Below are 24,668 nucleotides of genomic sequence, written 5' to 3'. Positions count from 1 at the left end.
ATTTGATCAAGTTGGGGGCGACTTGACATGAGCAACCAGCTATGGCAGCGGGCGTGTGCGGCTAAGTCATGGGCGACAAGTTGTGGCCATGACATTGGGGTGGAGCAGTGTCAAAGGGCAAGGTTGGGCGCAATGTCAGCCTTGGGCGCGTAGCAGCTGGCCAAAACAAGCACATGCAGTGTACAAGCAGCGATTACAAAGTGTGTTGGGCACATGACAGTGCAGTTGAGTGGTTACAACTGTCACATCCAAGCATGATTGATCATAGGCTAAGTGGATGCACGTTTTTATGCATGTCTCTCATGTTTGCCCATATGTTGGGGCTTGTCAACCGATTGTTTTAGATGCTGCTAAGTGTAGTTGGGCAGCATGCACTGTAAAAACGTGCATAGGGTTGTTCCAAAGGGCAGAATTTAGTCTTGTGGCAAAGTGTTAACCAAAAACGTCTAAGGGTTGGAGGTCATTTTGGGGCAGGGAACTAGGATGTTCTTTGTTCTTGGCCATAGAGTTGGCTTTATTGTGTTCTTGTATTCACATATTAATACGAGTTGGAAGAAATTTCTGTAAATTTTATGTGTGCCTTTACTTTACTTTGCTGCCTAAATTATTCTAAGTACCAAACGTCCCTAAGAATATTCTAAGTGTTGGAAGGCTGAAGTCAAGGCTGGGCTTGACTGCCGCACAGTGGTGAACCTCGGGCAGAATTCAGACCGACATAAATCACCCCTGTGACATTAGCCATGGTGTAGGACCCTGACGGCAGAGGAGTATTTTTGTGCAATTCTATAGCGCCGGGGGTTATGATGGACCGATAGTGCATTGAGGTACAAATAATCTTTTTCGCATAGTAAAGGGGTATTTTTTTTTTAAACCCTTTTTCGTTTTTTCAATTGTAAATAAATGAGTAACAACCTAAAACTAAAGTCTACAACTAAAAAATGCTCAGCAATTTCAGGTCCTTCACCACTATGAAAAATCTTTTTTTTGAAGCAGCAACAAAATAGTTGGTTTTCTTCAAATTTCTGGTTCAGGAATAGAGTTTTGAAGTTCGGATTTCATTTTTCCTCTTAATTTTTTGAGAAGAAATGCTTTGTTCTTCCTTTTAGTTATAGATCAGCAGTTCTGGAATGTATTCATTTTCAGTTTCCATTAACTTTATCATAGCTTTCTTTTCAATACTTTGTACTTTATGCTTCGTTTTTTAATAAGAGGGAATGGGTCTACTGCTAATAAAAGAGTTTAATGCAAGACAATTAATGTTGGTAAAGATTGGAATTTTTATTTGATTAGATGGGTAGTACGGAGATGGATATGGCGGAAGAAGAGGAAAACATAATAAAGAAAGGAGATAAATTGCTGCACTTGACCAGTAGTGGAGACGAGCGAGAAAATGGATGGGTTTTGCAAGTACAATCTGGCAGCACAATGTAGAGTGAGAAGAAGGATTCGGTTGAAAGACAAAAATATTTTAATGTGTTGCCAATGTGCTTAGAGGGTTAAATTTGAGAAGTTAAAAGTGGGAAGAGTGCTAACCTATCCCCCTCTCTCTCTCTCTCTCTCTATATATATATATATAGAGATATATATCAATGGATAAAACACCTGAAAAGAAATTAACCCCTTCCCACCACCATCACCTTCTCAAATCACAACACCTTTCAAAAGCTAAGATTGGCAGCAAGCAACACATAACGAAAAAACTATAGGGAAAAATAGTGATCAGTTGCTGCACTTTCAATGCAGGTTCAGATAAAATGCAGTTGCAGAGAGAAGAATTGCGCGAACTGGCAGTTCTAGAGCTTCAACTGAGTTGTTTGCCATGATTCCAATGAGCACAAGAAAGACAGGGATGCCGCAATTTAGGCACCAGCTGTTAATAAAACTATTTACATAATCACATGCTAATTGCTAATGTGATAATTTTACAAGGGCAAGAACCTGCAACTACAGGAAACAATCACCCAGCTACAGACTGGCCTATGCTAAGAATCTAAACTAGAGTAATTTAATGTTAGCATACATTTTCTGAAGTAGGCATTATACAACAGACAAATATTAATCTGGTGTTTTAACGTAGTGGTGACTATCAACAAAATATATACGCCCCGCCCATTTGGCTGTTAGTTAAGTGACAGCAGTTCTTCACAGCTAGTTAAGTGACAGCAGCTCTTCACAGCTAATTACCATTTACGAGATGTCTGTCTATCATTCCTGATCCATCGCTTGCCCGTGCATGAAATGCCGTTCATCTGCAACAGTATTAATAAATGTTCTGATCAACAGGAAAGGAAGAGGTGAACCAACAGAAAGTCAAAAGCAGTGCCTTTACATAGAAACCACGCATGCAACAGACAGCGACGTTAGGCTCAACAATTATGACACCAGATGCTACGAGTAGCAAAATTTTGAGGATTTGGAAAACCATAAAGTTCCAGTTCATTATTGTCATTCATAGTTTTTACCTTTATGCAAACACATGGGGCGATATTTAGGTTTTGTAAGTCCGAGAAAGACAACAGGAACATGCTTTAATGCTTTCCTCGAGTAAAGCTACTGACACAACATGCAACAGAGGAAGACCAATCATCTATGCATTTTAACTTTCTATGTGGTACAGACACATCCAGTTGCTCTGCCTCATAATGTTTTCTGCTTTGATTTCTCCATCAATCCATCACGATCATTAACTCTGTTACAACCTGAAAAACTTCTTACTTATTTCACCTTAAAAATGTGCATAATATGGTGATCCTTCCACCAGAGGGAAGGGTTGGCTGACCAAAGAAATGGCCAGTAATAGACAAAAGTCCACTAAGATGGTGGTATTTTGGATATACACATCACAGCCAGTACGTGAATTTGATTGAAGCGAAATGAATGCATTGAACTGCACATGATATTGGACGCGGAGGAGACAGCAGCTTGGTTTTATGGCACTTCCTGGTGGTAAATTTCCAACTGGAAGGAGGGAGGAGCGGGAGAAAGAGAGAAAGTAAAGGAAATGATTAGAATATATCTTGAAGAATAATATTTCCTCCGTCACAAGAGAACGGTAGAATTACTATTTAGGAAATCAACAACTTTTTTAACAACTATTTTCAAGCATCTCCTAAATATTATTAATACAAAATATTGCGATTAACATTACTTCTAAACAATTTCTGACTATGTCAATTTATTTTTGAAAATCAAGGAAATGAAGCCCAAATTCACATTGAAAATTAGATTGACTGACAACTAGTGTTCCGCACCTACCCGAACAAAGCCGTTCCTGAATAACCTGTCCGGATGATCACAGGTGTCCGGGTGGGTACCTACTCCGAACCAAGAGACGCCAAGATATCCGTGATCCTACATTAATCACGTCCTGCAATTACAATTCAGCTAGCGTAACGGATGGGATTCACCTTTACTGCCTGTAACGTCTATAACGTGCAGGAGGGTTTCTAGGAAACGGTTACCATTAGGCTACCCTATAAATATTCCCACTCCCCAACATTGTAACACATTGTGATTCACTCAATATTATCTACTGAAACTCTGGCAAAATTGTTGTGTTCATTTTGGTCATCAATCAATCATCAACTGACACGGATTCATCAGCAGTGTTCAGAAAAGCGCCCGCTTCATCGCTTTAAGCGAGAAGCGAAGCGGAGCGACGGGTTGGGCGCTACCCAGATAAAAGCGACACAGGTAGAGAAAAGCGACCGCTTCTGCCAAAAAAGCGAGAAGCGGTGAAGCGGTAGAAAGCGGAAGAAGCGAGCGCTTCTGGAAATAAAAGCCCAAACGAGTTTCTTTCAATTAAAAAACCCAAATCGAGTGAGTCTTCTGTTTTAGTCATTCTTCAGCAGCAACCTAGGGTTATAAACCAGCCTTTTCTTCCTCAAAAAACCAGCAATTTCTTCCTCACATGAAGCAACGATTTGTTCAAGCAAACTAGGGTTCTTCTTCTTCTTCTTCAACATTACAACAAGTCAACAACAACTTTTAAGTTTCAACAAGTATGTTTTATTTTCATTCTTCTTCTTCTTTTTCTTTTTCTTTTTCTTTCTAAACGTCCAAAAAGAGCCGAAATGCTGGCGAAATTTTTTCAGAAAAATTCTGCCCGTTTCTGCCCAAATTCTGCCCAATTTTTGCCCAATTATATATTTTTTATTCTTAGTTCTTATTGCCTTTCTTATGTTATTGAACATTTGCTTACAATTACATGTGTTGTCTATGCCGTATTTATTTTAAATTTTTTTAAAAAAATTCCGCTTCACTTCAAAAAAGCGGGCGCTTCGCTTCTCGCTTCTCGCTTTTCGTGAAATGGGGGTTGTCGTTTTTCCTCGCTTCACGCTATTTTTAACACTGTTCATCAGTAATAATCACTTTCACTCTCTTTATTGTTATTTTAGCGCAATTATCTACTGTAGTCTTTTATACTCTATTAATCGAAGGATTAGGTAAAATTGGTTTAATTCGATTGTTTGTGGTCAAAAGTACAAATTCAATTGCTTAGCCTATTAAAAGTTTTTAGGTTAAACACTACCATTATTTTGGGGTGTTTGTTTTCTTAAACAGAAAGCCCATTGAAGGATGGATATTTATGGTCATGTTTCCAAAATATGCAGAAACGGAAAACATAAAGGGAACACTAAGGGATAGGTCAGGAAGTGTTCACTGGTATTCTATTCTAACGTTCCCCAGAAATACCCTAAATCTTCACAATTACAATTTCACCAAAAACACAGTTGAACATTAACCCACTTGAAAAGAATGCTCCAAATCAAGCAATTGAAGCAAGCTCAATATGGGCCCCTATTCATCTGTTCTTTCAAGCTACCAGTTGCGCTACTAGTCCTACACTCTCCTTGCCTCAACACAGTTTTTTTTTTTTTTTTTTCTGATTTGCACCGGGTGTCCGAGTCTCTAAGAGCCCCGACTAATCACGGGGGTGCACAGGCCCTCGGCAAGGAGTTTTCCGCAAGTGCACCACGGTTAATTCAGGTTTTACCCAGTCCGATGACCCTCAGAAAAAGTATTCATTAGCAAAAGTAGCAGTTCCATAGCTCATCCATGGGCACTGCATTGAAACCTCTATCAGTTTGAATCTGGGGCATTCTCGGTGATCCTAGATTCTCTTCTTTGCATCATCATCATCCTTCTTTTCATTTGATGCCTCACCGAGGATCTAACTGAACAGTCATGGACCTTCCATCAAAATAAACTAGTATCAAACTATGATAGCATATTTTTTCTACTAAGACTTTGAGTCACCTGTTACCGCAAAATCCATGGTGTTCAGATCCTAATTAAGTTTCATATAATTTATATTTATGCAGATGACCACAGCATCCCCTTGGTTTTAGCAGGTGTTTATTTTGCTTTTATTTCCAGGGTGGTTTAACTTATGCTTATCGATTTCAAAGGGAGGATACCATCTTATAGTTTAGAATGTAACTTCACCTTTTTCACATTTTTATTTCCCTTCTACATCACATAATTTCAAAAGTACAACGTTACTAGAGGCTTGCTTGAGGCCCAGTTAAGCCTTGAAACTACATGCAATGCATGTTGGACACTTCATCTCACTTTGGGAGAACTTCAACACAGCACCAAGACCTAAAGCGTGCATGTGCACCTAATTTCCCATGGCCTTGTCAGGCAGAACTTCAATACAGCGCCAAGACCTAAGGCATCAACCTAATTTTCGATGGGCTTGTCTTGAGCTGAGATCACACTAAAAATTTCAGCAGATCTTGGCGCTTTTCTGCTCTTGTTGCCTTTGACATCAGTGCATGGTTTGTTGTGTTATATGGTATTCATCGCATCAGATGTTTTTTTCTTGAACAGTAAGAAATTGAGCTATATTCCACAATGAAATGATATTTTGTCATACAAATAACTTTTGGTTTTCCAGTAGCGAGAACAATCATTTAAATGTAGTGTTTTGTTCTTGAGGAGTTTCTTCATTTATCTATTTAGGTGGATATGGAAAAAATAAGGTAAAAGATTTGTCAATCGCATTTCCTAATGACATGTATGAGAATGCACGGGAGAAAAATCTATTTATTAACAACGATACAATGAGCCTTATATATAATACATATTCTACTCCTACCACATATGGGACTAGGACATATTCTACTCCTACTACATATGGGACTAGGACATATTTACCCATAACTATCTAACACTCTCCCTCAAGCCGGGCATACAAATCACATGTACCGAGCTTGTTATATATGTAACTACTACAAGGCCACTAGACTCCCCCTAAGCAACAAAACCAAGTGATTGCTCATAAGCAAAAGTTGGCCGAAAGGTCGTCGGAAAAATTTGAAAATAGTGAGACTACGCCGAATTCCACACTACAAAATAGGTTTTAAAACACCACAAGAAAACAGAAACTTTTATGAAATTACTGTTTGCAGCGGTAAATCACTGTTCACGTCGAAAAAAATAAAAGTTGTCCGAATTTGATGTAATTTATATGGGTAGGCTCGGAATCACTGGACGAGTAAGTTGTCCTGAAGAAGTTTTGTCAAAAAGTGGCCAGAATGGCTCACACGCGTCGGAAAAGTTATTGTAGCTCGCTGGAACCCAAGTTCTGGCGGCGCGTGGAAGGTCGTGACTTTCTACCGGAGCGATTGACTAGGGTTTTGTCGCCTGACTTTTCCGAACAAAATGGTAGTTTTGGTTTTTGCACAACACTTACCGATGAGGAGATAACGCAACTTAAGTCGTCTACCGGAAAGACGCACAGTACTGACTTTTCTGTTCAGATGGTACTAGAATTTTTGGGGTTTGGTCGCACAAGGGTTTTGGATTTGGTGGTGGTACTGGTATATGCACAGTACCACTGTAGCAGTGATAAACCCTGGGAACAAGACGAAGTTGCCGGTGCACGGCGATGAGATTTTTCTTCCCGGATGTCGTTGGAATGACGCACAACGATAATTTTCTCACTGAAGCTCTGATACCATGTGAGAATGCACGGGAGAAAAATCTATTTATTAACAACGATACAATGAGCCCTATATATAATACATATTCTACTCCTACTACATATGGGACTAGGACATAGTCTACTCCTAGTACATATGGGACTAGGACATATTTACACATAACTATCTAACAACATGCATGTCAAGGAAAGACAATTTTCTACTTAATTTATGATTATATAAGATATATGACAAAAGCAACTTAATATCAAGCAGAAAAATAAGCATCAAAGGAACAAAACGGAGGTTGTATCCTACTGTAACTATTATCTACACCAAGATCGAACCAGAAGCCATTCCTATGCCAAGTAGGAGATTTTACAAGTACTTGAAAGAGTTATACTGTGCGACGCGCTTGTTCCACATCATTCAAATGGGAAAATATACGGCATCTTACAGGCAATAAGGAAGACGATGAAGGATTATGGGATCAAGGCAATAATTTTACCTTCTCAAAAAAAAGGCAATACATTTTAGTTGTAACAAAAAATCAGAAAAGTCTAAGCACCACAACCAACGAACAGTCCTTGTTCAACACAAGCCATACAATCCACATACTTGGATTCGCCAATAAAAGTTTCTCATGGCTAAGGTTTTGGTGCAGGAGAAGAGAACTTCATTAACATTCACCGATAATTATCAGTGAAGAAATCTCAAGATACATTAACTGATAATTTCTGGAGGGTACTTATCATTTTACTTGATTAAGAATGGATTATTTTAGGATATGACTTAGATGTCGTATTTCTTGAAAGAGTAATTAGAATGATGGGATTTGGTATGAAATCAATGATCTCGATGAGATTGATATTAGCTTTGTAGATGATCCTTCTAGAAGTGGGGAGTCTAACAACCTTCCTAGTTATTTTGTTCTCTATTTCTATTTAATAGGATCCTGAGGAAAATGATGAAAATGGCAAACTGTTTTGAGGAATTTCTGGCACAAGTATTCAATTAGAAGAATCAAGATCCTTATTTCAGACAATAAAAGAATCTCGTCAAAGATCTAAACTAGGACTTGAAGTAACTATGACTGGCATGGTAGCGGTTTTGGATGATCACAAATCCACAATCAGAGCCATTTTTCATGTTCTCAACGAAAAGCAATGAAGACGGAACGGCAGTATAATAGCATTGTTTTATACTATTAACAGTTTTTTTGTCTAGCTAGAGGGTTTTGTGTGGTCCTTACAGGCTTGAAGCATGAAGAGTGCAACTCGCTGGAAACCAATATAAGATGCAAGAATAGTGTTGTTGGTTGTCAATGATTAGTCAAATGTACATCGTAATACAAAGCAAACAAAAAAAAAAGAATCAAAACAATCAATTATGACCTTAGACTTCGAGAATAGTACTGAAAGTTATCCAACTTAAATGCAATTACAATGAGGCCCAAAGCGAAAAATAAATAGAAAATATTCTGGCACAGTTCATACCACTATCTCCATCAGATATCTCTCCAAGCCTTGAAATAGCATCCAGAAGTGCTTGTTCATGCTCCTGTACAATATAAGCAGTTAGGCTTCTAGCGAGACTAATGTGTGAGCAGGACAATCACCATAAAGATGGGTGCCACTAACCTTCAATACCTTCTTTGCCTTCTCAACCTCCTGAGGGTCTGGATGAGTAGCACCAAAGACCCTCTCCACCTAACCACATTCACCAGTCAATGAACAAATGCAGAAAGGTAGTATTTTTGTATCAAGCAGATATCAAACTGCGGTTACCTCTTTAATCAATGTATCAGTGTGAAGTAGCTGAATATCATCATATCTCTTCTTTGCTATGCCATTCTGTGATGATGGAAAATCTTTTCTGGATTGAGCTTTAGGCAAACCCCTACCTCTACCTGCAGCTGGAGCACTATCACGTCCAACAGGTCTATTCATGCAACGCCCTAATCCACTGTAGTTTCCATGACGAGAAATTCCAGGATCTTCACCCTCCCACTGGATATCCTCTGGAGAGATCTGTCAAAGAAGTCAGTTAAGTCAAAACCTTGAATAAGCTCTTCAAAATAAACAAAGAATGAGTCAAATCTGGTTATATATGCAAGAATTAGGAGCATTAAATAAACGATGATTAAATGAGTACATTGACTATAAGACCACTCCTAGTCTGAGAGCAATTTGGGACACAAGCCAGTGTCGCTAAAAACCATGCACTTCAGAGAAGCAATGTGAAGCGAGGGGTTGTCGCTTCATAAGTGAAACCATGCGCTTCAAATAATGACGTGTTCAGTGATCCAAACGAGAAGCGGTGAGTTTTTTTAATCTCAACTCTGAGGATTTGTACTAATGTCTGCATCATTGTATACTGGATGCTGAAGTTAGTTATTTTAATTGCAATTTAATTATTATAGTACTAAATTCACATATGCTTGGTTTTTTTTTTTTAATTTTCTGTAAGTGTGAGATTCAATTCAAAGAAGCGTGCGCTTTACTTGTCGCGTTCCGCCTCAAGACTTATTGACCTTGTCTATTTTCTTTGTGCTTTTCGCTTTTAAAAACATGGCTAATAACTTTTTTAAATACCACCACCCTCACAAACCAATAGGAAACAGATATGCCAATGAGACATGCAAGTGTTAGTAAAGCAGATCTATTTGCCGCTTAAAGCGATAAAATAAAGCAATCCAAAGCAAGGTTTATACCTCATGGGTGAAGCGATGTACTTCTAAGAATGAGGCATAAAGTGATCTGGAAATAAACAATGGATTCTTTTAATACCCCTCCGTTTCAATTTATGTTAACATATTTCCTTTTTAGTCCGTGCAAAAAAGAATGACCACTCCATATTTGGAAACAATTTACCTTTATGCAATGACTTATAGCCACACAAAATATATGTGCCTCATTTTACACCACAAGTTCAAAAAAATTCTCCTTTTTCTTAAACTCCGTGCTCAGTTAAATAGCTTCACATAAATTGAAACGGAGTATGATTTTGGAAGATCAAAAAGAAAAGAGAGGAAAAGAGACCTTTTGCTACTTGGGTACTAAGGACTCCTTACATATGCTATCACTAAGATTGTCAATGGTCTGACTCGGTCGGCTATTTTATTTTATGAAACTGATGCTATACTAATATTTCGATCAATCTATTGCTTATAGCCAAACTTTGTAAGTTTTTGAACCATCTCAATTGTATTGGTTTATATTTGGTACGGTCCAATTAATTTATTTTTTGTACTTTTAAAAGGGTATATAACAATATGATACTCCCTCAGTTTCAAGTTATGCAACCTATTTAACTGGGCACGAAGTTTTAAGAAAGAAATGAAAACTTTATGAAACTTGTGGTCATAAACAAGCCATAATCATTTGTGTGGCTATAATCTTTTTGAAACTTGTGGTCTTAAACATGTCATAGTATTTGTGTGAAACGATTTTAAAAGGAAATAGGTTCAAATAAATTGAAATGGAGGGATTATTAGGATGTCTCATTTGTTATAAAACCACTAACAAGATTAAACATAAGACAAAAAATACCATTATCACTATAAATTCAAGAATAAATAAATTCATTGTCACCATAAATTAGATACACAGTATTACAATGAGTACATTGGAAGTACACCTACTATGGAAATATTTCTTTTTAGGTGCAATATGCTTTATTTACTATTATAATGTACATCATTTGAAAGCTTTGACTGTTGTCAATATTGCTCCATGGATTAAAACAGATCAAATTAGGTAGATCAACAACAAAGGAAAAGAGTTAACTGTGCGATAGATCTTGACATTAGTTATTTTCATTCATTTCATTTAATTTTAGTACATTGCATTTCATTTTATTGCAACTGGAAGAACATTAACTAGAAATCTAGTACTTGTAACAAGTAGAATATAAAAAGGTGATTTGAGGCTATAAGTTGACATCTGAAATGAATCTCTATTAACTTATTGCATATTCTAAGTTGTAAACTTCCTACTCACCATATCTCTCCACGTGCAAAGGGATATCCTATAAAAGAAAGACTGTGGAGGGGAAACACTCGAGGTTAAGAGGGTGTTTGGATTGGCTTTTAAAAAGCAGCTTATAAGCTAAAAGCCAAACACCATAAGTTGGTAATATCCAACTTTTGGGTTTTGGCTTATTTTTGTACTTTTCATGCCTCAAAAATAAGTGCTTTAGCACTTTTTATCATTGTCAAACACCACAAAACTAGAAAAGTACTTAAAAGCCAATAAACACTTAAAATAAGCCAATCCAAACACCCTCTAGGTTGAACTGATGGATCTACATGGTAACTTTAAGTATTCTGACATGCATATAAAGTTCCGTAAGTTCAATTCAATTTTTTTTTTAACTTTAATATAAACAGAAAATTTGTCGGTTATTTTTTGGTAAGTGTTAATGTTATGAAGCAAAAGTAGCTGTGAGGATGTGCCAAAAGTTAAACCATCAACCTAACAAGGGCATCAGTTCCATCATGGAACCAATGCAAAAACTCAGCTCCGTCCTAGTTTAATCTGTAAGAAGAATGAGGAAACTAAAAAAAGCTATCTACATCTTGCACATTCTGCATTTTACACCAGAAAACTAAGAGAGATAAACTGTTATATTTGAGCTAGTATGTATTCTCCCTCTTTCCTTCGAAACATCTGAGGGTTCTTTCTTTTCAGATCACCCACCATATGATTGATGGGATAGTTTCCCAAATCCTTCTCTTCCCCTCTTCCACTACTTTACCTGTCCGGCAATAAAGAAGTTGTTTAATTTTCCAACGCAAGTTCCAAATCAGTGCCACTGGACAGCGTAAGAACAGGTGGTTAGCATCTTCGGATGCCATCTCACACATGTAACATTAGATGCATAGAAACATTTTTCTTTGCTGGAGGTTTTGTGGAGTTAGATCAGCCTCATATGCTAATGTCCAGCAGACGCAAGATGCCTCGTATCGGGCTCTAGACCTCCAGATCTTTTCCCAAAGCCAATGGTGTCTATCATCTGACAATGCATTTAGCATTTGTAGCATGAATTGATATTGAAAATGCCGTATTTTTGTAGCTTCCGAAAACGGCATTCCATAGTGTATGATGTTCCGTGAAAGTTCCCAAGTTGCTGCACGAGATGCATGATTCTCTGCAATTCCCAACCATTGGTGCTCCTTCTAAATCTAATGTCCCATCTTGTGGCTGTGATCAATTGGTCAGTTTCAAAATTCTTTTGCACTTCTAGGCTCTACGTTCTTTTGGTTGTCGTGGTCTGTTATGCTATCCTTTCTATTTCTATTCATCTGTTTCTTTTGATTCACGTCTTTGTCTTACTTTTTTCCTTCTTTTGGTATCCAAGAAATCTGTTGTTTTCACCTTTTTAAAGTGTCCTACATTAGTCGAGGGAATGGGTGGTTGATGTCTCTCTATACGGTCTTATCCTATCCTCACCTTATTAGCTATCTCTTACAGTTAAGCGTAGGTCCATTCTTGGTTTACCTAATGTTGGGCCCCACGTTATATTGTCCACGAACCAAATGTCCAGTCGTGGGGTTCGGAGGTGTCACGTCTCCCGGGTCCATTTTTTTAACAAGCTTCAAAAATCGGGGATAATAAGTTCATCCCTCTACCCTTCTCTACTTTTTTATTGTTAAAAGATATTTGTATTAAAAAAAGTAAGCAACCAGAAGGTCCTTAAAAGATATTTAAAGGACAGCATCAATGCTGAATATGCAATGGACTCAAGAAGTCTATCATGGCCTCTATATCATTTGCAATAGTCATGTTACACAAAAAAAAAAACAGTAAGAAGATGCATCTCTACTTAATACTCCTTCAATTTCAATTTATACGACACATTTTGACTCGGCATGAAGTTTAAGAAAGAAAAAAAAGACTTTTGAAACTTGTGGTCTTTAATGCATAAAGGTTAAAAGCTATGTAGGCCATAACATTTGTGTGGCTATAAAAGCTTCTCATTAAGGGTAAAATTGGTAAAATGGAAAATATAAAGTTAACTTGTTTCCAAATATAGAAACGTGTCATTCTTTTTGGAATAGACTAATACGGAAAGTGTCATATAAATTGAAACAGAGTAGTAATAATAGAAGATTCAAACTTGCTCTCAAAAATTCATGCATTCCTTTCCTTCCAAAATAGTCCATACAGCTGAAGGAATAATTCCACGTCTTCATTCTAGCCTTTTCCAGTCCGAGCAGTAGCACTACAGCAACTCTGTTGTCCTAGGCACTCTACCCCTCTCTACTTAAACGTCACACCCACCAGCCAGGTTCCGACCTCGTGTACATGCACCTACCATAGATCTTGCGCTTGCACTGTACTACCTTTGTTTTTTTAACGAAACCCCTAGAGGCCTTTTGATTCACTTCTTCCTCATCTAACAATTTCCACTTTCTTCTTCTAATATGTAAGTCCTCATGCTACTTTGCTACTTTTGATTCTAAGCTTTCTCTTTTTCTTCTTTCTTTACTCTCTTAGTCCAGTTATTAAAGAAAAAAAAACTGAATGTTACAAATTAACTCTCCTTACTGATTGGTTAATTGCAAACTGAAAAGTAAATTTGTAACTGAAATTCTTTTTCTGTGGCCTCGTTGAAATTACGTTTTAATGATGTTTAATTCAAGTTGATGGATTAATATTGTCGACATTGTATACACTAGAACTAGTAATTGTTATCGCATTTGACTTTATAAAAATAGATTTCGTAATTTATGCATTTTCCTTATCAAAATGTTATCACATTTTCCGCAAAATGTACGATTCACCTCGAAGGACTTCGTAGCTTTTTCCGTGCTTCTCTTTTAAAAGCACTTAGGACACAAGCAATTAATCAAAATGCTTACTTCATGAGAATATAGCATCTCCTTACCTCTGTAAGATTGACCCATTCCCACATCTCATTTGCAGTACCCCTATCATAAACAAGAGCATGTCTACCCTGCAAAGGTGCATCAAGACTCAGCAACTAACCACAAGAAATAAATAAATATATAAATGAATGAATAAACAAATAAATGAACTTCAGTCAAAGAATCATGTGCACCTCAGCTGCATTGTAATCAGTTATGACCGCTTCATAATAATTATTGTCATCAGGCCATCTAGTTCTTACTTTCCTTCCAATCAATGGATCAGATGATGCAGCTTCAGCAGCTTCAGAAACCCGGTTACCAAATTGGCCTCTTCCAGATGGACCAGAGGAAGGATTATGCATTTTCACTGAAGACGCACCGGGCATCATCTGGCCCTATGATGAAATAGAAGTAAGATACTCAATACCGAGAATGATTTAAAAAATAGATGGTAAGCTTGCATATCTTTTTGCTCTGACTTACAGATTTATGCTTTTTGCCCTTAGGCCCCATCATAGGCCCTCTTTTAGCAGCGGATGAAGATGGCTGGTTTGCAGCAGTCCCAGCAGGTTGATGAAAAGTAGGAGATGGTCCAGCAAAGGAGTGAGATGGTAAAGTTGAGGCTATCTTCTGTTTCTTCCTTGAAGCTGATACAGAAGGACTGGGCATTGGATCATGAACAGCTGGACCAGTACCAAGCATACTGGATTCATGTCCACTAGATTTCCTCCACTCCCTAAAATAAATAGATAACGTAACTCTAGAATGCAGAACAAAACCAAGAGTTAGCATGGACAAGAGTTAGCTACAAAGCTAACCTTATTCTTCGGATAGCATCGTCAGCATTTACTCTAGCAAGAAGTTCTCGATGTTCCTCATTGGACAATCTTAACTCTTTTCTTAACTCAGTTATGAGGCTTTCCTTCTCCTGAAGAAAATACATTCATTGAGGAACCATTTATAAACCTGATCAAACAAATTCGAATATTAGATTCACAAGTACATTATAAAAGATGGTACCCAAGTAATGGCATCAGCTTGAGCTTTAAAGGCTCTTAGAACTGAACTGTATGCTTCTTGCTCAAGTTGGTGAATTTGGGCCTCCATGTCAGTTTCACCATACATCCTCGCGCGAGGTATAGAACCTCTGACAGCAGATCTTCCATTTCCAGCAATGCGGCCACCACCTCTTGGAATCCTACTTTGATGTGACGGAGGTAGATCATCATCCGTTCCTGCAACAAGTTTACAGGTTCTTCCTATTAGAGTATACTAAACACAGTTCTAGTACCATGCATTACATGATACAAGTTTTGACACTTTTTCACATAAGCACCAACAAAAGAAATTCTAAAGATCCGGCTTGTGCTAGGAAAACAATGATCACTTTCTATCATGAAGGACCTTTGAATATAAAACTTAAACTGCAGCAGGTGTACCCCTAAAAAAGATTCCAAACTAAGATTTCATTTTTCCGTGGTATTAGAATCTCAAGATTCATTGTCCTAAAGACTCTTGTAATTCCTTTTTTTTTTTAAATTATTCAGATCAGTTTGTGTGCGCCTCGACGAATCCACCTGATACCTACTCCCATCCACCAGCACAAGATTCTTTAGGCAAATAGGAAGAAACCACTTAGTGTTTCTGTTGGGTTTTGAGCAAAAGGCTTTTAATTCTACATCAGATTCATTTTTATCATGTAATTCAGCTAAAAGAATACTGAGGCAGAATTACAAGAGTCTTAAAGAATGAATCTTGAAGGTAGCATACGCATCTAAACTAAAATTCAAGAAAAATTACTTTCACATTCCGCTGCTCAATGAACAAATGAACTGTTTCACTTAAAAGTAATTCCTTACCTCATTAAAAATACATCAATTCTTACAAGAAAATCAGTTTAAATTTCACCCAAGAAAATAGGTTCTAAAGTGGGCATAAGCAGCAAAAGTAAAACCACAAGAAGTTCATATTAGAACCAATGCACATGATAATTCCACTAACCCTAACACCAAACCACACCTCAAAACCCTAATAGAGACTTCAAAACGCAAAGAACAAAAAGATCAAACATTTTTTAAAGAAGAAACTCACCGCTGCTATCATAGGGCTCGTAGTCCATAGCCAGATTATAAAATGTAGTAGAAAAAGGAGAGTAAAGCCGCAAATATATGTATATATTACAACCAAATCGAACTCAAAACAGATAAAACACGAAAAAATATCAAAAGAGCCGTGAAAGGAAGTATCAGTTCTGGGGGGGAACGCGGACGTGAATTGTGCTTTTAGAATCCGATTTAGTTGAAATGTTTGAATTCCGCCTCTTTTTGTACTTTTGTTTTTCGAGGTTTTTGACTTTGTGTGTGTGTGTTTTAGCTCGCTGTGCCGGGAATCACGTGCGGAAAGAGCTAAGGGTTCGTTTGGTTCAGTTCTAAGAATATCTCATCGATTATAATTACCTCACCTTATTACCATTTTAGTATAAAATTTATATTAGCATTAGCTAATATTTATTGCATCCTATTTTTCACATATTAAATAGGGAAAAGGTACTGATATATCCCTTTACTTTGGTAAATAGTACATTTCTCTCCCTCGTTATAGTATCAGGCCATTTAATTACCCCTCCAAAAATAAGGGTAATTTTACCCACTTTCCTAACGGTAGGCCTTTAAATGACCTGATAGTATAACAGGGGAGAGAAATATAATATTTACCGAAGTAGAGGGGTATATCAGTACCTTTTCCATATTAAATAAAGCACAACATATAGGACTCTATAAGTTAATTAGAGTAATGGAGTCGTCGCATTAGGATACTTTAAATGGTCTTCAGAACTAGTAAAATTTTAGGTAAGGGTTGAAGTTATCTCAACGAGAGGGGGTTAGGCATACCTCAAGATCCACTAAAGTATGATTCCCGATCGGACTTAATTAACACAATGATGGATAAAGTAAAGAAAGATTGGTATAACAATTACAAAAAATTTAGGAAAAGAATTTGGTCAAAAGGATGATTAATCATGTGGTGAATAAATAATAAGAATATAAATATTTATGAGTAGTAAAATATGTATGCGGTAAATTGGTTAGTGACAGTTGGACGAATGAAGAGGTGACACGTGGAGCTGAAGAGAGATAGGATGTGAATCAGCGAATAATCGATACCGGTTGCAAACATGTGACCGGTGTTGAATGAATCCCGAAGATATAGTAGTCGATGACAAATATTCAAAATATTGACATCGGATAGCATTCGGTGATAGCCGATGAGCCATCGTTACAAAGAATATATGCATTCACACCCAACCATTATGCAATCGTTGATTATAGGCTAGATTTATGTAATTTGGCGATTGTTTATGTCCCAGCTTGATCATGTTTCACTGTTATAATATAGTTAAATGACGATAAATTGGCTCTAATTGTGAATTTCACACGTTGCAGGAGTCATTGGCATGAATGAGGACTTAAGACGGTAATCGGAGCTAAAATGAAGCAAGAAAAGCCCCTAGAAGCTGAGTACGTGGGAAGACGAGAGAAAGAAGAGCTAAAATGGAGACCTGGACTAGCGCGGCCATTAGCGCGTCCACTAGCGCGACCATTAGCGTGTCCACTAGCGCGACCGCGCTAACCCAGTTAGTCGAGGCAGAATGATAGGGCATATGCGCAGTCACTAGCGCGCTCATTAGCGCGACCGCGCTAGCCCAGTTCCGGAAAAGTATATTTCAGGGGTAAACTTGGATGTTCGGGGGTAAATCCACTTAACCTATAGAGGGTCCAGCTCGCCCAAAGATTCATTATCAAGGTTTTCATAACTTAGTTGAAGGCAAGGAGGATAATTCAACATCGAGTTCTTCCTTTCTTCCTTTTTGTTTTTACGATTTGTGATGATTTTGAATATTGTTGTGATGAACACTAGTATGAGTAGCTAAATATTTAGTCTAAGGTTTTGATGGAACCTATTGAAGGATGAACTTCTTGTTATGTTAATATAGTTTGCCCGGTTTAATCTCTATTTGTTCAACTATATTCTTATTGTAGTTAATTGACAGGATCCTCAATTAGCTGTGCCTATTTAGTGTGCATAACTCGGGATAGAGTGCATATTTAGGTCAACTGTTGAACAGCACCACTCCCAAAGTATATGAGGGATCAATAACCGAGGGTTTAAAGGCGGAATTAGGGATAACGAAGCCTTGAGTGTGATCTAAAGTGAGCTGTAATAAATAAAGCCAACTAGCGTATCTCGGGAGAGTGCATCTAGTAAATTATTGTGATTACTCGGGAGAGATTTACGGTAAAAATAGTGCTCATGATTGATAGAGATGATTAGGCAAATCTATGTAAAGCATAACCGGAAGGGATTCCGTCAATAGGGGAAATCATAACCTTAGAACCTTCTCTTAATTATTTACAACTTAATCATAGTTAGTTTTCAGCTGCTTATTTACTTTCATTCGTAGTTAGTAGAAATACCATCAATTGTTATTTACAACGTTTGGAAAGTTGATTCCGTGAAATTTAGTAAGTCTAACGAGAGTAATTGATAGGTTAATTCCTTGTGGGTTCGACTCTGGGCTAAATACTCAAATTATATTTGCAACGTCCGCGTGTCCTTTTTATAAGGCATAGTTGGGCGTGATCAAATTTTGGCGCCATTGCCGGGGAATTAATGGTGTTATCAATTACAATTGAAAGAAATACAGAAATTCTTAGTGTGGTCAGTTTTCTCTATACCCAATCTATACATTGAAATTTTAATGTTTGTTGACTTGGTTGTACAAGTGCATGCCTAGAAACTCAACGAGAACTGGTGAAGTATTCGAAGCTTTATCTGATCCTGAGAAAGTTTTTAAGGCCTTGAACCGGGCCAATCGGAAAAGCAAACAGCAACAAACAATTGAACAAATCGAACTGAACATGGGAGATCACGAAGGAAACCCACCTGCACCGATAGCGCCACCGGCACCTCTTGTGCCAGAGGCTGCTCTCTATGACCGGGCACAACCCACAGCTGAAAATCTGGCCACAACGATTGTAGTCCCGCAGATACAGGCTGAATCATTCCAAATCACGAATAACATGCTGCACTTGTTTCAAAACAAGGGACTATTTTCGGGGTCACAAGTCGAAGATCCTCAACAGCACTTGAAGAATTTCCTGTCAATCTGCAAAACCCAAAGGCAGCCCAACGTAACTACGGAAGCAATCAAGCTGTTATTGTTTCCATTCTCAGTGACAGGAGCTGCCCAGACCTGGCTAAACTCACTCCCCATAAATTCCATAACAACTTGGGAGGAGTTAGTCAAGCAATTCCATAACAAGTTCCACCCACCCAACAAGACTGCTCAACAAATTGATGAAATTTTGAGTTTTAAACAGAGACCAATGGAGACACTACATGAAACATGGGAACACTTCAAAGGGATGCTGGTTATATGTCCACACCATGGAGTCCCAAATCTGATGTTGGGGCAGCGGTTTTACATGGGATTGTCAGATAGCGTGAAGAACATAGTTGATGCTTCAGCTAGTGGAGCATTTTTGAGCAAAACATGGAGATAAGGCCAAAGTCTGCTTGACAAGATGGCACAGAATTCGGGATGGACAACCAGGAATGCACCTATCACCCCAGTGGTTCATTCAGTGCCCTTAGATCCATCTAACTCTATGGCTGAAAATATGGCCACCTTATTGACACAGATGAGTATACTCACCAAGAAGGTGGAAGAATCAGGGCAGAAGCAGCAGGTACACATTGTAGATACTACCAATGGGGGCTTGTGCACATCTTGCATTAGTCAGCCAATTGGTAACCAGTGAAATGCGGAACATGATCATCATCACTACCCTGAAGACAAGAATTATATGTCTAATTATGGAGGCCAGAGACAGGGTGGTCAAAATTGGGGTCAGCAGCAGCAGCCTTACAGGCTAGGCCAGCCACAGTGCAACAATGGAAACATGGGAGGTATGAGACCTCCTAATAATATGGAACCTTACCAAAGGCCACAGGGATACAATAATCAGAATTAGCAGTAGGGGTATCATCCTCCTCAACAACAGCATGGTGGACGACAGGAAGATGGGTTTGCTAGACTCGAAGCAATGATGCAGTAGGTTATTGGGTCAAATGCAAAAATTAGTGAAAGAGTAGATGCACATGATTCAGCTATCAAGAATATTGAAGTGTAGATGGGCCAAATTTCGATGTCTCTAAACAATCGCCCTCATGGGACATTACCTGCAGACACCCAGATAAACCCAAAAGATCAAGGCCCTAAGCAGCTGATGGCAGTGAGTCTATGTAATGGCAGAGATTTGGATGTAGAGCAAGAAAGGGCTTGAGAAACCAGACAGGCTGAGACACTTATACCAGTGCCTATTGAGCTAGATGAGTCAACAAAACTGACAGAGGTGACAGTCCAGCCTGCCCATGAAGAACAGACCATTCAGATTGAGGCTGAGAAAGAAGCTGAGACAGCCCAGGAACAGGTAGTTGAGGTGGCAGCTGATAAAGAGCAATCCCAAATCATTGGGAAGAAGAGACCTCCTGCACCATTCCCTCAGAGGCTGGCTAAGTACCCAAAAGAGGAGTAGTACAAGAAATTGTTGGAGATGGTGAAACAAATCCAGGTAAATATTCCATTGATAGATGCTTTGAAAGAGATGCTTGGGTATGCAAAAATGATGAAAGACTTAATGTCCCGGAAATTCGATTTCCAAGACTTAGCCACGGTGACTCTTACTCAGACCTGTAGTGCAGTGGTGACTAGACCAATTGCGGAGAAGCTATCTGACCCAGGGAGCTTTACAATTCCCTGCACTATTGGTAATTTTGCTTTCGTTAAGGCACTTTGTGATCTAGGGGCCAGCATAAATCTTATGCCCCTAGCAATTTATAAGAGGCTGGGGATTGGAAGAGTTAGGCCCACCTCTATGTTGTTGCAGCTGGCTGACAGGACCGTAAAAAGACCTTCTGGTATCCTGGATGATGTGTTGATTCAGGTAGGGAAATTTGTGTTCCCTGTAGATTTTGTGATCTTAGACTGAAAGGTGGATGAAGAAATTCCCATAATTTTGGGAAGGCCGTTCTTGGCCACTGGGAGATCTCTCATTGATTGTGAGACTGGGGAGCTCAAGATGAGACTGAACGACGAAGAGATAACATTCAATGTGCAGAAATCTATGAGGCGACCAAGTGAATTCGCCAATTGCTCTCTTATTGATGCCGTGGATGTAATTGTAGAAACTGATGATGAGATGCTGACTATTGAGGACCCCCTGGCTGCATGTCTGATGAATTTAGATGAGGTGAATGGAGAAGAACTGGCAGAATGGGTGTTGGCGTTAGAGGGCAGAGGGTTCTGGGATAGAACTCTTGAATTTGAGCCCTTACACTTAGAAAATAGAGAAACTCCTCCAGCTAAGCCATCCATTGAAGAACCACACCAAAGCTGGAATTGAAGCCATTGCCCGCCCACCTCAGGTATGAGTTCCTTGGACCTAACTCCATATTACCAGTTATTATCTCATCCAGTTTGTTAGATGTGCAGGTACTCAAGGAGTGTAAGACTGCCATTGGGTGGACCATGGCAGACATTAAAGGGATCAGCCCCGCCTACTGTATGCATAAGATTCTGCTGGAAGAGGGACACAAACCTTCCAGGGAACATCAAAGAAGGCTGAACCCCAACATGAAGGAAGTGGTGAAGAAAGAAGTGATAAAGTGGTTAGATGCGGGAATCATTTTCCCAATCTCTGACAGCAGCTGGGTTAGCCCGGTGCAATGTGTGCCTAAGAAGGGTGGCATGACGGTGATAAAAAATGATAACAATGAACTGATCTCAACACGAACCGTCACGGGCTGGAGAATTTGCATGGACTACAGAAAGTTAAATCTAGCCACCCGGAAAGACCACTTCCCACTTCCCTTCATTGATCAGATGCTAGACAGATTGGAAGGGAGGTCTCACTTCTGTTTTCTGGATGGGTACTCAGGGTACAATCAAATCTCTATTGCACCTGAGGACAGAGAAAAGACCTCCTTCACTTGCCCTTATGGCATTTATGCCTTTCGGAGGATGCCATTTGGCCTATGCAATGCACCCGCCACATTCCAAAGGTGCATGATGGCCATATTCACTGACATGGTAGAGGACATAATGGAGGTATTCATGGATGATTTCTCAGTGGTGGGGAACTCATTTGATGAGTGCCTTATAAATCTGTCTCGTGTGCTGAAACGATGTATTGAGACTAACCTGGTTCTTAATTGGGAGAAGTGCCATTTCATGGTACAAGAGGGCATAGTCTTGGGGCACTGGATGTCAAGCAAAGGAATTGAGGTGGATCGTGCTAAAGTGGATGTGATAGCAAAGCTGGCCCCTCCGACTTCAGTCAAGGCAGTCAGGAGCTTCCTCGGGCATGCCGGTTTTTACCGGAGATTCATAAGAGACTTTTCAAAAATTGCCAACCCTCTCTGTAAGTTGTTAGAAAAAGATCACCCCTTCTTGTTTTCTGATGATTGCAGGGTAGCATTCGAGGAGCTGAAAAAGAGGCTGGTCACAACACCCATCATTGTTGCCCCCGACTGGGAGCAACCATTTGAACTCATGTGTGATGCTAGTGACTACGCAGTGGGGGCAGTGCTGGGACAGCGGAGAGACAAACTAATGCATCCAATCTACTATGCAAGTAGAACGCTGAGTGGAGCCCAGCTGAACTACACTGTGACGGAGAAGGAGATGTTAGCTGTGGTGTTTGCTTTCGATAAATTCAGATCATACCCGATCGGCTCTAAGGTAATTGTATACACTGACCATGCAGCTCTCAAGTACTTGATTGAGAAGAAGGAATCTATACCGCGCCTAATTCGTTAGGTGCTGTTACTCCAAGAGTTCGACCTCGGAATTCATGACCGTAAGGGCACAGAAAATCAAGTCGCTGATTATCTATCACGACTTGAGGGAGCTGAAAATTCAAATGAGGTTGAAGACATTCTGGAAACCTTTCCAGACGAGCAACTGCTCGCCACAAGTCTTGAGGAAGTGCCATGGTATGCAGACTTTGCAAACTACCTAGCCTGTGGTATAGTTCCTTATGATCTTTCCTCTGTACAAAAGAAAAAGTTTTATCGTGACTGTCGCATGTATTATTGGGATGAACCTTATCTGTTTCGAATATGTGTTGATAATATGATCCGGAGGTGTGTCCCCGAGATAGAACAATCTTCTATTTTGCAGGCATGTCATGCATCGGCGTATGGAGGACATTTTGGAGGAGTCAGGACAGCTGCGAAAGTGCTAGAGGCCGGTTTCTTTTGGCCAACAGTGTTTAAAGATGCACACCAATGGGTGAAGAGTTGCAATGAATGTCAGCGAACCGGGAACATTTCCCGTCGCCTTGAGATGCCCATGAACCCGATTCAAGAGGTGGAAGTATTTGATGTTTGGGGGATTGACTTCATGGGCCCCTTCGTCAGCTCCTTTGGCAATAAGTACATACTTGTTGCTGTAGATTATGTGTCCAAATGGGTAGAAGCTGCAGCATTTCCCACTAATGATGCAAGAGTGGTGGTGGGGTTTTTGAAAAAGAACACATTCACCCGTTTTGGGACACTGAGAGCTATTATCAGTGACGGAGGCACCCACTTCTGTAATCGAGCATTTGAGAAGTTGCTAGCGAAGTATGATGTGCATCACAAGGTGGAAACACCCTATCATCCGCAAACAAATGGACAGGTGGAAGTGTCTAATAGAGAGATAAAGAGTGTATTGACCAAGACAGTAAACGCCACAAGAACTGATTGGGCGAAAAAGCTAGATGATGCACTCTGGGCTTATAGAACTGCTTTTAAAACACCAATTGGTAAGTCACCATATAAATTGGTGTTCGGGAAGGCCTGCCACTTGCCAGTGGAACTTGAACATAAAGTTTGGTGGGCAGTGAAACAGCTGAACCTAGACACTGAGGCTGCGGGCACAACGAGAATCATTGAATTGCATGAGCTTGAGGAGTTTCGATATCTGGCTTTTGAGAGCACAAGGTTGTACAAGGAAAGAATGAAGAGATTACACGACCAGAACATTGTTGAGCGACATTTCAGCCCCGGGGACATGGTATTGCTCTATAACTCCAGATTAAGGCTATTCTCGGGTAAGCTCAAGTCACGATGGTCTGGCCCATTTCGAGTGGTTGAAATATTCCCTTCCGGGGCTGTAGAGATTGCCTCAGAAAAAGACTCTCACACATTTAGAGTCAATGGGCAGAGATTGAAGCTATACATAGGCATGAATGAACCAAAGGAAGTGTCAGAGATCCACCTGACGGAACCTCAGAGGTCGAGCGAGCCTTAAATGCGCTTGTCTGCGTCGTGCCGCGATGTTAAATCAGGCGCTGCATGGGAGGCAACCCATTGAATTGTTGTAATCGTCGTGCCACGACATTAACTAAGGCGCTGGTTGGGAGGCAACCCAACGATAGTAGTAGTTGTTAATTATGAGTTTTTAGGAAGTGCTAACCAATGCAGGTGACAATGGGCGGGTGATAAGGCCATCGAGAGTGGTAAGAACAGGTGAAAAACATGAAAAAAATTTCGCGCAGGAGCGCGCCCGCGCTAGTGGCCGCGCATATGGGCAAGTATTCTGCCTGGGCTCAAGAAAAATTAGCGCGCCCGCGCTACTAGCGCGATCGCGCTAGTGGCCGCGCATATTGCGTTGTGTTCTGCCTGGGCTAGCGCTGCCTCGCTCATACCGCGCTAGTTCCGCCAAAAATCTGATGCGTTGGTTGTTATTTTAAATGTTTTTTATTTTATGTTAACTTTATTTAGCCTAAATTAAACCCCCATCTAATAAACCCCCCCCC

At 39.5% G+C, this 24,668-nt stretch overlaps 1 protein-coding gene across 1 annotated transcript; it reads right to left on the bottom strand.

Annotated features, from left to right (window-relative positions):
* Positions 1 to 1,794: 1,794 nt before the first annotated feature.
* LOC109243061 (protein EMSY-LIKE 3-like) lies at positions 1,795 to 16,117 on the bottom strand. The gene is made up of 10 exons (XM_019409954.1): positions 15,895 to 16,117; positions 14,824 to 15,038; positions 14,622 to 14,731; positions 14,287 to 14,539; positions 13,995 to 14,198; positions 13,821 to 13,889; positions 8,717 to 8,959; positions 8,570 to 8,638; positions 8,426 to 8,489; positions 1,795 to 2,249 (listed from the first exon to the last, which is right to left on the bottom strand). Exons 1-10 carry the CDS (start codon positions 15,920 to 15,922, stop codon positions 2,206 to 2,208), a joined length of 1,299 nt encoding a protein of 432 aa, XP_019265499.1. The 5' UTR covers positions 15,923 to 16,117; the 3' UTR covers positions 1,795 to 2,205.
* Between the last annotated feature and the right edge of the window lie 8,551 nt (positions 16,118 to 24,668).

Source organism: Nicotiana attenuata, unplaced genomic scaffold, assembly GCF_001879085.1.
Source record: "Nicotiana attenuata strain UT unplaced genomic scaffold, NIATTr2, whole genome shotgun sequence".
In the NCBI taxonomy this organism is placed as follows: domain Eukaryota; kingdom Viridiplantae; phylum Streptophyta; class Magnoliopsida; order Solanales; family Solanaceae; genus Nicotiana; species Nicotiana attenuata.
Note: the sequence above shows the minus strand (reverse complement) of the source record. Positions and strands in the feature narration are given on the sequence as shown.

What these genes read in the sequence shown, in the direction of transcription:
- LOC109243061 (XM_019409954.1), bottom strand. Translation starts at nt 15,922, where the DNA reads ATGGACTACGAGCCCTATGATAGCAGCG. An exon ending in CGAGCCCTATGATAGCAGCG is followed by an intron (nt 15,039 to 15,894) that starts GTGAGTTTCTTC and finishes AACTTGTTGCAG; the next exon opens with GAACGGATGATGATCTACCT. An exon ending in AATGGGTCAATCTTACAGAG is followed by an intron (nt 8,960 to 13,820) that starts GTAAGGAGATGC and finishes CTTCTTTGACAG; the next exon opens with ATCTCTCCAGAGGATATCCA.